Raw genomic sequence first — 13,059 nt, 5'->3', positions numbered from 1 at the left:
AGCCATTCACAAAGCGCTGCGCGACTCGCGCATGCGCAGTAGGTAACGGGCAGTGAAGCCGCAAGGCTCCACTGCCCGTTTCCCTTAGTGAGGATGGTGGCACTGGCACACGATCTGATGGACGGATCGGCCGACATCGTGGGCACCCTGGACAGGTAAGAGTCCTTGAGAGTCAGCAGCTGCAGTGTTTTACTTCCTCTTTAGCCCACTGCAAAGCCTGCAAATGAAAAGCATAATGGGCTAGTATGCATCGCATACTAGCCTATTATGTCCCACTGACCTGCAAAAGAATCCAGCGATGTCCCCTGTGTAGGCAGCGTCCATCTTCTGTCCCCTCTTCCTTCCGGGCTGCGGACTCCGGCTCTGTGATTCGCCGGAGCCGCGTGACGTCACTCCCTCACATGCGCACGACAGCCTCAATTTATGGCACAGGCTGGGGGAGAAATGGCACTTTGTTTTGTTTCTTCCCCGCACATGCGTTAACATTTTCGGCGGACTAAAAGTGAAATATCTCCTAAACGGCGCACGTTTAGGAGATATTTCCACTACCTATGACCTCATGCACACAGGCTTTTAGGAGTTGTAAGTGGCATAAGCGTTTTCAAGCTGCAAAAAAAAAAAAAAACAGGGCCAGCGCGTTCTGAGAACCAATGTTGCAGCTGTAAAAACAGTCAGTTTTTGCAGAATAGCATGCTCGTTATACTCACTGTGGAACTTAAGGGGTTAATCCTCTGCAGTGTGTAAAAAGGCCCTTTTATCCTGTATGGAAAGATCTTCCCCCTCCTGCAGTGTCTCTCTTGGCAAGGCCAGATAAGACACAGTGAGGATAGTAAGCTGCACACACTCAGTTTGGTTTCTATTGCTGCAGAGAACAGTTCCTTGTTGAGCTGAGATTTTCAGGTCACATGGTATATCATCACACATTTGGGTGTGTATAGAGATCCTAAATGACAACCCAGTCATTCCCTCCGCCTTCATGCCCAGTAACTAAAAAACGAACAGTGGGTGGGATGTCACATCTTGATTAATGGATTAAAACAGCATGAGGACACAGGCTATAGTGGAAATCTCCTCCTACCTGACCTCTCAGCACTCAGGCAGACCCTGCGATTTATCACGTGACCGTCTTACACAGATCAGCCAAAAAGGTATATAGTGGCAGTATTTTAACCACTAGCTGACGGCCATACGACTTTGTACGGCCGCAGCGCGGCTCTAAATCTCTAACAGGCCGTCTTTTTACGGCCGCCCCTTTGCTCGTTCCCCGCGTGCGCTCCCGAGCGCGCAGCGGGGAACTGCTGTGCTGGCCGTGTCCCTTGGACACAGCCAAACACAGATCGCTGTAAATAGCCAATCACAGAGCGATCTGTGCGGCCAATGAGAGATGATCTCATATGTAAACATATGAGATCATCTCTCATTGCCTGCTCTCCCCTTCTCACACAGACACTGCGTGTGAGGAGGGAGAGAAATCTGTGAGTAACCAGCGATAAAAATAAAAAATAAAAGTGACTAACCAGTGCCCCCAGGACCACCTGTGCCCCCCACAGTACCACAGTGCCCCCAGTACCACAGTGCCCCCCACAGAACCCACCAGTACCACCGTGCCCACCTGTGCCCACCTGTGCCACCGTGCCCACCTGTGCCACCGTGCCCATCTGCCACCTCAGTGCACATCTGCAGTGTCCACCTGTGCCACCTCATCAGTGCCCACCTGTGCCACAGTCACAGTGCACATCAGTACCCATCTTAGTGTCATCTGTGCCGCCTCATTAGTGCCATCTGTGCCGCCTCATTAGTGCCATCTGTGCCCACCTGTGTCCACCAGTACACAGGCCTCATCGGTGCACATCAGTACCCATCTCAGTGCCATCTGTGGGCATTTGTACTTTCCTGGCTTGTTAGGGTCTCAAGAAATTAGATAGGCCTTCAGTACATCAGGTGTGATCAGATGTGATCATTTTTTATGATTTGCACTATAGCTTGTAGACTCTAAAACTTTCACACAGACCAAATAATTTTCAAAAACTTTGGGTTATTTTTATCAAAGACGTGTAGCAGTATAAATTGTGGCCAAAATTTATGAAGAAATATTAATAATTTGCAAAATTTTATCACAGAAACTAAGAAAAAATCATTTTTTTTCCAAATTTTCGGTCTTTTTCATTAATAGCGCAAAAAATAAAAAACGCAGAGGTGATCAAATACCACTAAAATAAAGCTCTATTTGTGGGAAAAAAAGGACAAAAAAATCATTTGGGTACAGTGTTGCATGACTGAGTAATTGTCATTCAAAGTGTAAGAGCGCTGAAAGCTGAAAATTGGTCTGGTCAGGAGGGTGTTTAAGTGCCCAGTATGGAAGTGGTTAATGTAAAAAGAAGTATATATAAGCTGTGGGCACTGCGGGGGGCAGATGAACCATTTTCATATTACTAGGTTTAGTAACACTGTAAGCCGCGTCAGGCTTTTTTTTTCTGGTCTGGCATGGATTTTGAGGGGCACCCCCACATCAAAAAGAAAAAAAAATGGCATGTGCCCCCCCCCCCAAAAAAAATTCATGCCAGACCCTTACCCGAGCATGCAGCCCGGCAGGTCAGGAAAGAAGGGGGGGGGGACAAGCAAGTGCCCTCTCCTGGACCATACCAGGTCACACGCCCTCAACATGGGGGGTGGGTGCTTTGAGGCAGGGGGGCTTTGCACTACCCCAGCCCAAAGCAACTTGGGGAAAAGGGCCTCTTCCCCACAACCCTGGCCGGTGGTTGTGGGGGTCTGCAGACAGGCAGCTTATCAGAATCTGGAAGCAGCCTTTAAGAAGGGGGCCCCCAGATCCCGGCCACCGACCCCATGTGAATGAGTAAGGGGTACATTTGTTCTTGGGGGGGGTCGACTTCAACGATTAAATTATCCAACCCTACCATGTTACAAGAAGAATTTACCATTGGTCTAAAAAAGTCTAAATTTATCTTTTTAAATTTGGTAAAATATACTGCAAATCCACTGAGAGACCTTTCTTAGTTATCAAGAGGAATCGTCACTGCCCTTGTATACCCGAGCAGCCCACCAGAAAGCATTGGCTCCGATGCAGCGAGTCCCTCCCAAAGAAACAGGCCTTTTTTTGTTCTCTTTTCTTCTCACTCTTTCATTCCTATTATCCCCTATTTTTTGCCTTCTTTCCTTTGAGCTACTTTCATTGTTTTCCCCTATCGACAGTGTTTACCAAGTATAATGCCATATAGGGTACAGAGACTTCCTAGTGCCTGTTTTTCCAGGACACTTTCTCATATATCCAATGCTGTATCCTGGCCCAGGCCTAGGGCAGCACTTTGCAGGGGGGCAGCACGGACAGTGTCCCCGCCGGCTTGCGCTACACTGTTGGGCAAATTAGTTTAGCGCCCCCATAAATCGGACACTTCCTGTCCCATAGCCAAACCGGAAGTGAGAGGAAATCTATGCAAATTAAGGGAATCCATTCCCCCCCCCCCCCCTGCCCCCAGGCCATCAGAACTAGTGTCCCCACTTGAAAATTTCAGGGTGGGTCTTAAAATGCAAGGGGTCTGGCCTTGACAGGAAGGGGTGGGTCATATATAAATTAGGGGGTGCACGAGTTTAGTCAGGCCTAGGGCAGCACAAAACCTAAATACACCCCTACATATATCCACTCACTCTCCATGCCAACAATTGATTTCCATGAGAGACATGGGTTTGTTTATGTTGGTGAGTAATCCTTTTAAGGGGTCTCTTTAGACCCCTTTCACACTCTAGCCACCCGTGCAATAGCGGTAAAGCACCACTCGTTTTAGCTGCGCTTTTCGTCCGCTAGTTGGGTGCTTTTAACCCCAAACAAGGGGTTAAAAACGCCTGTGTTGCAGTGCTTCCGAAGCGCTGCCCATTCATTGAAATGGGCAGGGGCATTTTGGGAGCGCTGTATACAGCGATCCCGACCCGCGCAAAAGATGCTGCTTGCGGGACTTTTTCTAACGTTCCATAAAGCGCACACCCCACTGTGAAAGCACTCAGGCTTTCAAACTCAGGAGACATGGGAGGCAGTTTTCAGGTGCTATTTCTAGCGCTAAAAACGCCTGAAAACTGCCTCAGTGTGAAAGAGGTCTTATGAACATGTTATTTTTCTGACATGTCTGTTGTACGGTTTCTGTACATATCGTGTAACGCTTTAAAAAGAAAGTTTATCTGGGCAGGAAGGGGGTTATAAGTGCCCACTAGGCAAGTGGTTAAAGTGGGAGTAAACTCCATTATATGCTTTTTACCCATAGGTAAACCTATAATAAGACTACATACAGGTCACACTGCGCTCACAGACACTGCATCCTTTAGTGAAATAAACAATTGAAATGTCACCAAAACATGGAGGTCAGCTTTAACCACGTCACGCAAAACTACGTACCCATACGTTCGTACTTTGACGCTAACATAACCCTGGTATTTTCAGAAAAGCTGTGCGTTTCTCTTTAACCACTTCTCTACTTTGGGTGTTTTTCAGATTTGGTGTTTACAAGACAAACAGTTTTTTTTGCTAGAAAATTACTTAAAACCCCCAAACATTATATATTTTTTTTCCTAACACCCTAGAGAAAAAAATGGCGATCATTGCAATACTTTTTGTCACACCATATTTGCACAGCGGTCTTACAAGCACACTTTTTTGGGAAAAAAAAAATCACTTTTTTTAATTAAAAAAGACCGCAATGAATTTGGCCCATTTTTTTTACATATTATGAAAGATAATGTTACGCCGAGTAAAATGATACCCAACATGTCACGCTTAAAAATTGCGCCCACTCTTGGCATGGTGTCAAACTTTTACCCTTAAAAATCTCGATAGCGACGTTTAAAAAAATTCTATAGGTTGCATTTTTTTAGCTACAGAGGAGGTCTAGGGCTATAATTATTGCTCTCGCTCTAACGGTCGCGGCGATACCTCACTTGTGTGGTTTGAACACGTATGCGTTCACTTCTGCGCGCAAGCTCGTCGAGACAGGGCGCTTTAAAAAAAAAAAAAATATATATATTTATTTTTATTATTTTTTACATTGGGAAAAAAAATAAATTGATCACTTTTATTCCTATTACAAGGAATGTAAACATCCCTTGTAATAGAAAAAGCATGACAGGTCCTCTTAAATATGAGGTCTGGGGTCAAAAAGACCTCAGATCTCATATTTACACTAAAATGCAAAAAAAAAAAAAAAAAAAAAAAAATGTAAATTTTGTCATTTGAAAAAATGACAACAAAAAAATGTCTATTTAAGACGCTGGGCAGGACTGACGTTTTGACGTCCCTTCCGCCCAGCAATGCTATGGGGACGGGTGGGGGCCATCTTGCCCTCACTCGTATCCCCACACAGCAGGCTGAAGCACCCGATCTCCTCCGCCGCTACCGACGGCTCCGGTAAGCGGCGGAGGGCGCTCGAGAGAGCGGTGGGAGGGGGGGCCCCTCCCGCCGCCAACGGTGATCTTTTACAGGACCGCTCACACTAAAGATGGATATCTCGGTTGTGGCAGCAGCTGCTGCAGTTACCGAGATATCCATCTTTAAAGTGCCGCCGTATATAGTCGTAAGGCGATCGGGAAGTGGTTAAGATAGAAGTGGTCCCTGTGATCTATTCTATTTATTTGTTTAACCGCTTAAGGACCGCCCACTATATATATATATATATATATATATATATATATATATATATATATATATATATATATATATATATATATATATATATATATATATATATATATATATATATATATATATATATACACACACACATACATACATACACACACGTCAGCAGAATGGCAAGGACAGGCATAATCGTGTACATATAGGTGGCCCTTTAAATGCCTGCCGTGTGGTCGCGACCCTGCCACCTTCCCCGTGAGTCGGACCGCAGGTCCCGCGGACTCGATCCCCACGATCGCCTCACGGAGGTATAAAGCAGGGATGTGCTTGTGTAAACAAGCATCTCCTTGCTCTGCCTAGTGATAATGACACTGATCTCGGCACCGTGTACTTGGAGCGAAGATCAGTGTCATGCGACAGAGAGCCCATCCCCCCTACAGTAAGAAACACTATGCAGGGAACACTTAACCCCTACAGCACCCCCTAGTGGTTAACCCCTTCACTGCCAGTGTCATTTTCACAGTAACCAGTGCATTTTTATATCACTGATCGCTGTGAAAATGACAATGGTCCCAAGAATGTGTCCGCCATAATGTCGCACTCACGAACAAAAAAAACTGACCGCCGCCATTACTAGAAATTTATAAAAATGCCATAAAAGTATGCCCTATTTTGTAGACGCTAGAACTTTTTCCAAACCAATCAATAAATGCTTATTGCAATTTTTTTTACCAAAAATAAGTAGTAGAATACGTATCAGCCTAAACTGAGGAAAAAAAAATCTATATATATCTATATATATATATATATATATATATATATATATATATATATATATATATATATATATATATATATATATATATCTATATATATCATTTTAAATATTTTTGGGGAATATTTATTACAGCAAAAAGTAAAAAATATTGATTTTTTTTCAAAATTGTCGCTCTATTTTTGTTTATAGCGCAAAAAATAAAAACCGCAAAGGTGATCAAATACCACCAAAAGAAAGCTCTATATGTGGGGGAAAAAAGGACGTCAATTTTGTTTGAAAAACAACGTCGCACGACCACGCAATTGTCAATTAAAGCGACGCAGTTCCAAATCGCAAAAAGTGGCCTGGTCTTTGACCACCCAAATGGTCCGGGGCTGAAGTGGTTAAATAAACAAAAACGTCCCATCGAGCTAGAGCGCAGAAGCGAATGCATATGCGAGTAGCGCCCGTATATGAGAGCGGTGTTCAAACCACACATGTGCGGTATCGCCACGATCGTTAGAGCGAGAGCAATAATTCTAGCTGTAGACCTCCTCTGTAACTCAAAACTTTTAACCTGTAGAAATGTTTAGGGTAAAAGTTTGTCGCCATTCCACGAGCCTTTGTATGTCTCTGTATGGAGGAGTGAGGGGTAACACACAGGGCAGGGGATGTTCTCTATGGACACACAAGCTCTCAGCATTCCTATCTGTGTGATTTTCTTCCACAAAAACGAAACTACCAGAGAGGTGTGTACCTGTGTGTGTGTGACCGTATGTTGCAGTGTGTGTGTGTGACTGTGGTGTGTGTTGTGTATACACACACAGTACAGAAGAGGGGGAGCTCTCACCTACCTACCCTTGTATTATCCCGCACTCCATACCCATCTCTGAGGAGGCGCACACACCCCTCCAGACACTCACTATTATCCACCAGTCTACTGCGTAGCCGCTCTATGACAGAACGGACTGTCTGTGTGACAATGGCGATAAAAGGCGCCCAGTCAGGGTCAACACTACCCATACACTTCTATGGAGACTCGCTCTCAATGTAATGACACCAACTCCTTCTCACCGCTCACTTATGGCCGCCTTCTGTCTCCAGCCGCACTCCGTACACAGGCCCCACAGCCGGGATTTCCCCCGGTGATTCCAGGGAGGAGCCAAGCTTGATCATGTGACTGCACATCCCGCTCTCATTACACGGTGGTGCAGAGTAATTGCGGCCATGATTGAGTTGGGCAAAACTCAGAGAGATGCCAGATTGTCTGATTTCTAGGCATGCTAAACATTCTGAAATAACGTGTAACTAAAAAGCGTTTGGGATTGAGTGAAGAGGGATTAGAACGTATGCCAGGTTTTTATTGCTGTCTGTTCCCAGTTGTGGAGATTCACTATATTTCTTCTGTATAGTGTTATTAAAGCGGAGGTCCACACTAAAAAAAATAAAAAATGCCAAAAAGGCTACAAAAAGCAGCAGTAGGAAACTGGGAAGTGAAGCCGAGGATGGCAGCGGGGCAGACGAAACCCAAGCAATTGCTCGGCTTCGGCTCCCAAACAAAATTGTCTTCCCTTTTTTTCCCCACAAATAGAGCTTTCTTTTGGTGGTATTTGATCACCTCTGCGGTTTTTATTTTTTGCGCTAGAAACAGTTTAGGCCGATACATATTCTTCTACATATTTTTGGTAAAAAAAATCACAATAAGCGTTTATCGATTGGTTTGCGCATAATTTATAGCGTTTACAAAATAGGGGATAGTTTTATTGCATTTTTATTAATATTGTTTTTTTTACTACTAATGTCGGTGATCAGTGATTTTTTTCATGACTGCGACATTATGGCGGACACTTCGGACAATTTTGACACATTTTTGGGACCATTGTAATTTTCACAGCAAAAAGTGCTATAAAAATGCATTTATTACTGTGAAAATGACAATTGCAGTTTAGGAGTTAACCACTAGGGGGCACTGTAGGGGTTAAGTGTGACCTCATATGTGTTTCTAACTGTAGGGGGCGGGGCTGGACGTGTGACATCATAGATCGTCTTTCCCTATATCAGGGAACACACGATCAATGACACTTCCACAGTGAAGAACAGGGAAGGTGTGTTTACACACACACCTCTCCCCGTTCTTCTGCTCCGGTGATCGATCGCGGGACACCGGCGGCAATCGGGTCTGTGGGCGCGATCACAGAGCTTAGAAACGGGTCGCGAGCGCACCGCCGGCGGCGCGCTCGCGACCCCACGGCTGGGCTTAAAGAGACACATACAGGTACATGATTGTGCCCAGCCATGCCATTCTGCCAACGTATATCGGTGTGAAGGGGTCCTTAAGTGGTTAAGTCACACAGATATGAATGGTTATCATTGGGAATAATATGGGTACGTCTTGTCATGTGACTCTAATGTCCAAAGTTGCAGAAAATGTCGCACAAGTGTGAAAGGGGCCTTACTTTATCCAAAATTTAAAAAAAAAAAATCCTCTAGATTTTACACGGTTACATAGTTCTGACTAACTTTTGAATACAAATAGGGACTCCTGGTTCATATATATATATATATATATATATATATATATATATATACATATGTGCATCGTTCAAGCTGGCCTGCATACCAAGCAACTTTCAAGGGTTAGTTCACCTTTACTAAAAAACTGCCTATGCAGGTAAGGTGCACCTCTAAATAATAACAAAGGGCTAGATTCAGCAACAACATACGGCGGCGTATCTCCAGATACGCCGCCGTAATTTCAAATCTGCGCCGTTGTATCTTTACGCCGATTCTCAAAGGCAGCGTATAATTGTGTGCAATTTTACGCTGGCCGCTAGGGGCGCTTCCGTAGATTTCAGCGTAGAATATGCAAATGACCTAGATACGCCGATTCACAAACGTACGTGCGCCCGGCGGAATTTTTTTACGTCGTTTGCGTAAGGCTTTTCCGGCATAACGTTGCTCCTGCTTCTATGAGGCGTACGCAATGTTAAGTATGGACGTCGTTCCCGCATCGAATTTTTAATTTTTTACGTCGTTTGCGTAAGTCGTTCGCGACTAGGGCTGGACATAATTTACATTCACGTCGAAACCAATACGTCCTTGAAGCGTACTTTGGAGCAATGCACACTGGGATATGTACACGGACGGCGCGTGCACTGTTCGTAAAAAACGTCAATCACGTCGGGTCACCACTCATTTACATAAAACACGCCCCCCTCATACTCATTTGAATTAGGCGCGCTTACGCCGGCCCCATTTACGCTATGCCACTGTAACTTAGGAGGCAAGTGCTTTGTGAATACAGCACTTGCCTCTCTGATTTACCGCGGCGTAGCGTAAATACGGTACGCTACGCCGCCGTAACATTGCGCCCGGCTACCTGAATCTAGCCCAAACTGTAGTTCTGACTAAAGTTGCTTAATGCTTATGCTATAGGTGTAAGGCTTTAACCTACAGAAGCCTAATTGGAAAACTTCCTGAGATGACATCATCCTGTCCTCTCTTGTTGCTATGATACTCCCAGCTGCTACTACTCGCACCCAACCATCACAATAGCATGCTCTTAAACCCCCCACATGCGCTTGTGTGGACTACTATCTCCTCCATTGTGGCATCGATTAGCTCGGAGCTACTGTAACAGGGGAGAGAAAGCATATGCAAGGTAGGTTGTATTTCCTGGGAGTGTCTGAGCAACGTCCTAGCAAAAAGGCAGGACAGCATGATGCCATCCCTATGAAAACAATGCACCCAGTATATTCTATGATTTTGCACCTGCTTGTTCTATAAATAGATGTCAGATTTTTACTGCTGTCTGTGCCCAGTTATGGAGATTAAAGGGGTTGTAAAGGTTCAGGTTTAACAAATTCCCAGAAAAAAAAAACATGTCATACTTACCACCGCTGAGCAGTTGGTTTTGCACCGAGTAGCCCCGATCCTCCTCTTTCTTCGGTCCCTCCACAGTGCTTCTCTTCTCGAGTGTCCCATCGGAGAAATGCTCTCCAATGGAACACCCATGCGGGCAAGCTTCCATGTCTCTTGACACAGACAGCAGGACTCGGCTCTGGCGCCCGCGTCATTGGATTTGATTGACAAATCAATGGCTGCAAAAATAATAGAAAAATTATATGCACTTTATTTTCTGAGAAGCCAGTGAGGTTAGGATCCTCTGGACCTGCCCATAGCTTTCCCTGTGGGTACTTAGCCACCTTTTATTTTAATTTAGCTAAAATGTATGTAGCGCCCTGCTCCCAATGACTGGGGCGCTATTATAAATTTAGGGGGCATCTGAGCCAATATTTGGGCTCAGACTTTACTAATGTCATGGAAATTAGCCTCTGTTCTGGCTATGGTTGTGCTTGATAGAAGCTTTCCCTTGTTGCCTGTAGGTGGCGTTACCATCTCAGGCCCATGTTGGAACTCGGGCGAACCATGGTGTATTGAGTGAACCTTCTCAGCAGCAGCCAAGTGGGAGTGGTGCCCCGCTGTGCATGCTGGGAAGGGATACTTAAGGAGCAGGCGTGTTTTTTCGGGGTCCTTCGCCTCGTGGCCCTCCTGGTGCGAAGCAGGTGTGTGTGATTTCAGCCCCCGGGACCACGTTGGTCGGAGGCTGTGTTCCTATCAAGTAGGCCCAGCTATGCTGGCTGGGCCTATGGTTCTAGAAGGGATCCCAAGCTGTCCATCCAAGAGGGGGGGAAGCTGCTTAACGAAGGAAACCGGGGGAGGACCTGCCCTGGAGGAAACCAAGCATGGCAAGCTGATGTCTTGGGATATGCCTGGTGACCTTGTTATGAAAGGGATCCACTACTCAATTTGTCTTACAGTCCGCCGGATTGGCTTACAGGCTCTTTTGCTGTAAGGCAGGAAGTTTGGGACTAAATCCTGTGGCAGAGGATTCCCTGACTATCCATCTTTGTTCTCAGACGGTCTGTGGCAGAGACTGTTCCCATGCTGTCCATGCGTCATTCTGGCTGCTAGGCCATGTGAGAGGGGTCTATCCGGGTGAGCAATACCCACTCAGGAGTGAGTGGTGAATACTGGAACTTTAGATACTTTTAGGTAGATTCACGTAGGGGCGCCTAACTTTAGGGCGGCCTAGCCTAGCCTTTTTAGGCTACACCGCCGTAAATTAGTTAGGCTAGTAGTGATTCTCAAACCACTTACCTGCTAATTTTCGGCGGCGTAGCCTAAAACGAGCAGGCGTAAGGGCGCCTAATTCAAATGACTTGGAGGGGGGCGTGTTGTATGGAAATGAGGCTTGACCTCAAGTTTTTTGACGTTTTTTGACACTGCGCATGCGCCGGGCGACTACATTTCCCAGTGCGCATTGCGGCTAAGTAGGCCGTACGGGCCTATTGATTTCGACGTGTACGTAAACGACGTAAATCCCAATTCGCGCACGACTTGCGCAAACGACGTAAAAAATTCGAACCTCGTGGCGGGAACGGCGGCCATACTTAACATTGTTATTCCACCTCATTGGTGGAATAACTTTAGGCGGCCTATCCCTTACGTAAACGACATAATGCAACGGTGTAGGCCTGGCGTACGTTCGTGAATCGGCGTATCCCCTCATTTACATAATCTACTCCAGCCGCAATGGAAGCGCCATCTAGCGGACAACAGAAACATTGCAAGCTAAGATAGAACGGCGCAAGCCGGCCTATCTTAGCTTTGTTTAAGTGTATCTCTGTTTGAGAATACACTTAAACAAACGCCGGCGTAGATTCAGAGTTAGGTCGGCTTATCTACTGATAACCTGGCCTAACTCTTTGTGAATCTACCTACTTTTGTGCATTCTGTACCGCGTACCTGAACCTTTCCATTCTCTCTATACTCTCTACTTCCTTCACAAGTTGTATGCAGCAAAAATAAATAAAACCTAACAGTTGAAGGTTTTACATCTTGTGTGGACATTGCAATTTCTACAGACTTCCTTCCCTGGACAACGAACTTAGAGGTAACGTGCAAAACCCAATCTAAATCAGCAGCTCCTCCGGGGGTAGTGCTACATTTACAATAAAAGTTCTACTTTAGGCCTTGATAGGTAAGATGTGTGGTGAATATAGACCTTATTGATTCAAATATAACTAAAGACGAACATTTTTTTCACTTCAAGTGATGGAGAATTGGCAGCCATTGTCAGGCTGTTATTGCTGTCTGTGCCTTGTAAGGGAGATTCATTCTCTATGAGCATCCTGGTAACTAATGTCTCCAAGACTTAAAGGGGTTGTAAAGGTTCCTTTTTTTCACCTAAATGCATCCCTCATAATTAGGGCTGTTACTGATCAAAAATTTTCCGTTCGATTAATCTTTTTTTTTTTTAATCGATTAATCGACTAATTTGGATTAATTATAACGCACATAAAGATCCAACTACTTTTAGGTCATCCCTTGCAGGCTGATTCCCAGTGCAGCTACCAACCACTGGAAAATAGATAGCAGGATACAAAAAACACACAAAGGCAGAGCTCGATGGGAATAGCATTAAAACTTTTATAGTCTTCAAGTAGGTAACCAAATAAATATTGCACTGGAGATAAAATCGATGTAGCTTCATAAACTGTAAAAATGGTGCGAGTAATACCAAACGGTACCAAAAGCAGTCATAAAAACATGTAGCTAAGTATGATACTGGTATAAAAATGTGTAAAACGATATCACTGCTGAA

At 45.0% G+C, this 13,059-nt stretch overlaps 1 protein-coding gene across 3 annotated transcripts in view; it reads right to left on the bottom strand.

Moving 5' to 3' along the window:
• Positions 1-7,570, bottom strand: part of YTHDC2 (YTH domain containing 2) — a 315,708-nt gene extending 308,138 nt beyond the window's left edge. The window contains exon 1 of one of the 3 annotated variants that reach the window (XM_040343611.1): positions 7,474-7,570. In XM_040343611.1, the coding sequence (XP_040199545.1) occupies positions 7,474-7,568 (95 nt within the window). In that variant the 5' untranslated portion in view covers positions 7,569-7,570. Of the gene's footprint in view, positions 1-7,466 lie in introns of all 3 variants that reach the window. The other 2 variants (XM_040343620.1, XM_040343628.1) reach the window with 2 other exon arrangements.
• Positions 7,571-13,059: the final 5,489 nt, after the last annotated feature.

Source organism: Rana temporaria, chromosome 1, assembly GCF_905171775.1.
Source record: "Rana temporaria chromosome 1, aRanTem1.1, whole genome shotgun sequence".
NCBI classification, from domain to species: domain Eukaryota; kingdom Metazoa; phylum Chordata; class Amphibia; order Anura; family Ranidae; genus Rana; species Rana temporaria.
This window is presented reverse-complemented; position numbering and strand designations above follow the sequence as displayed.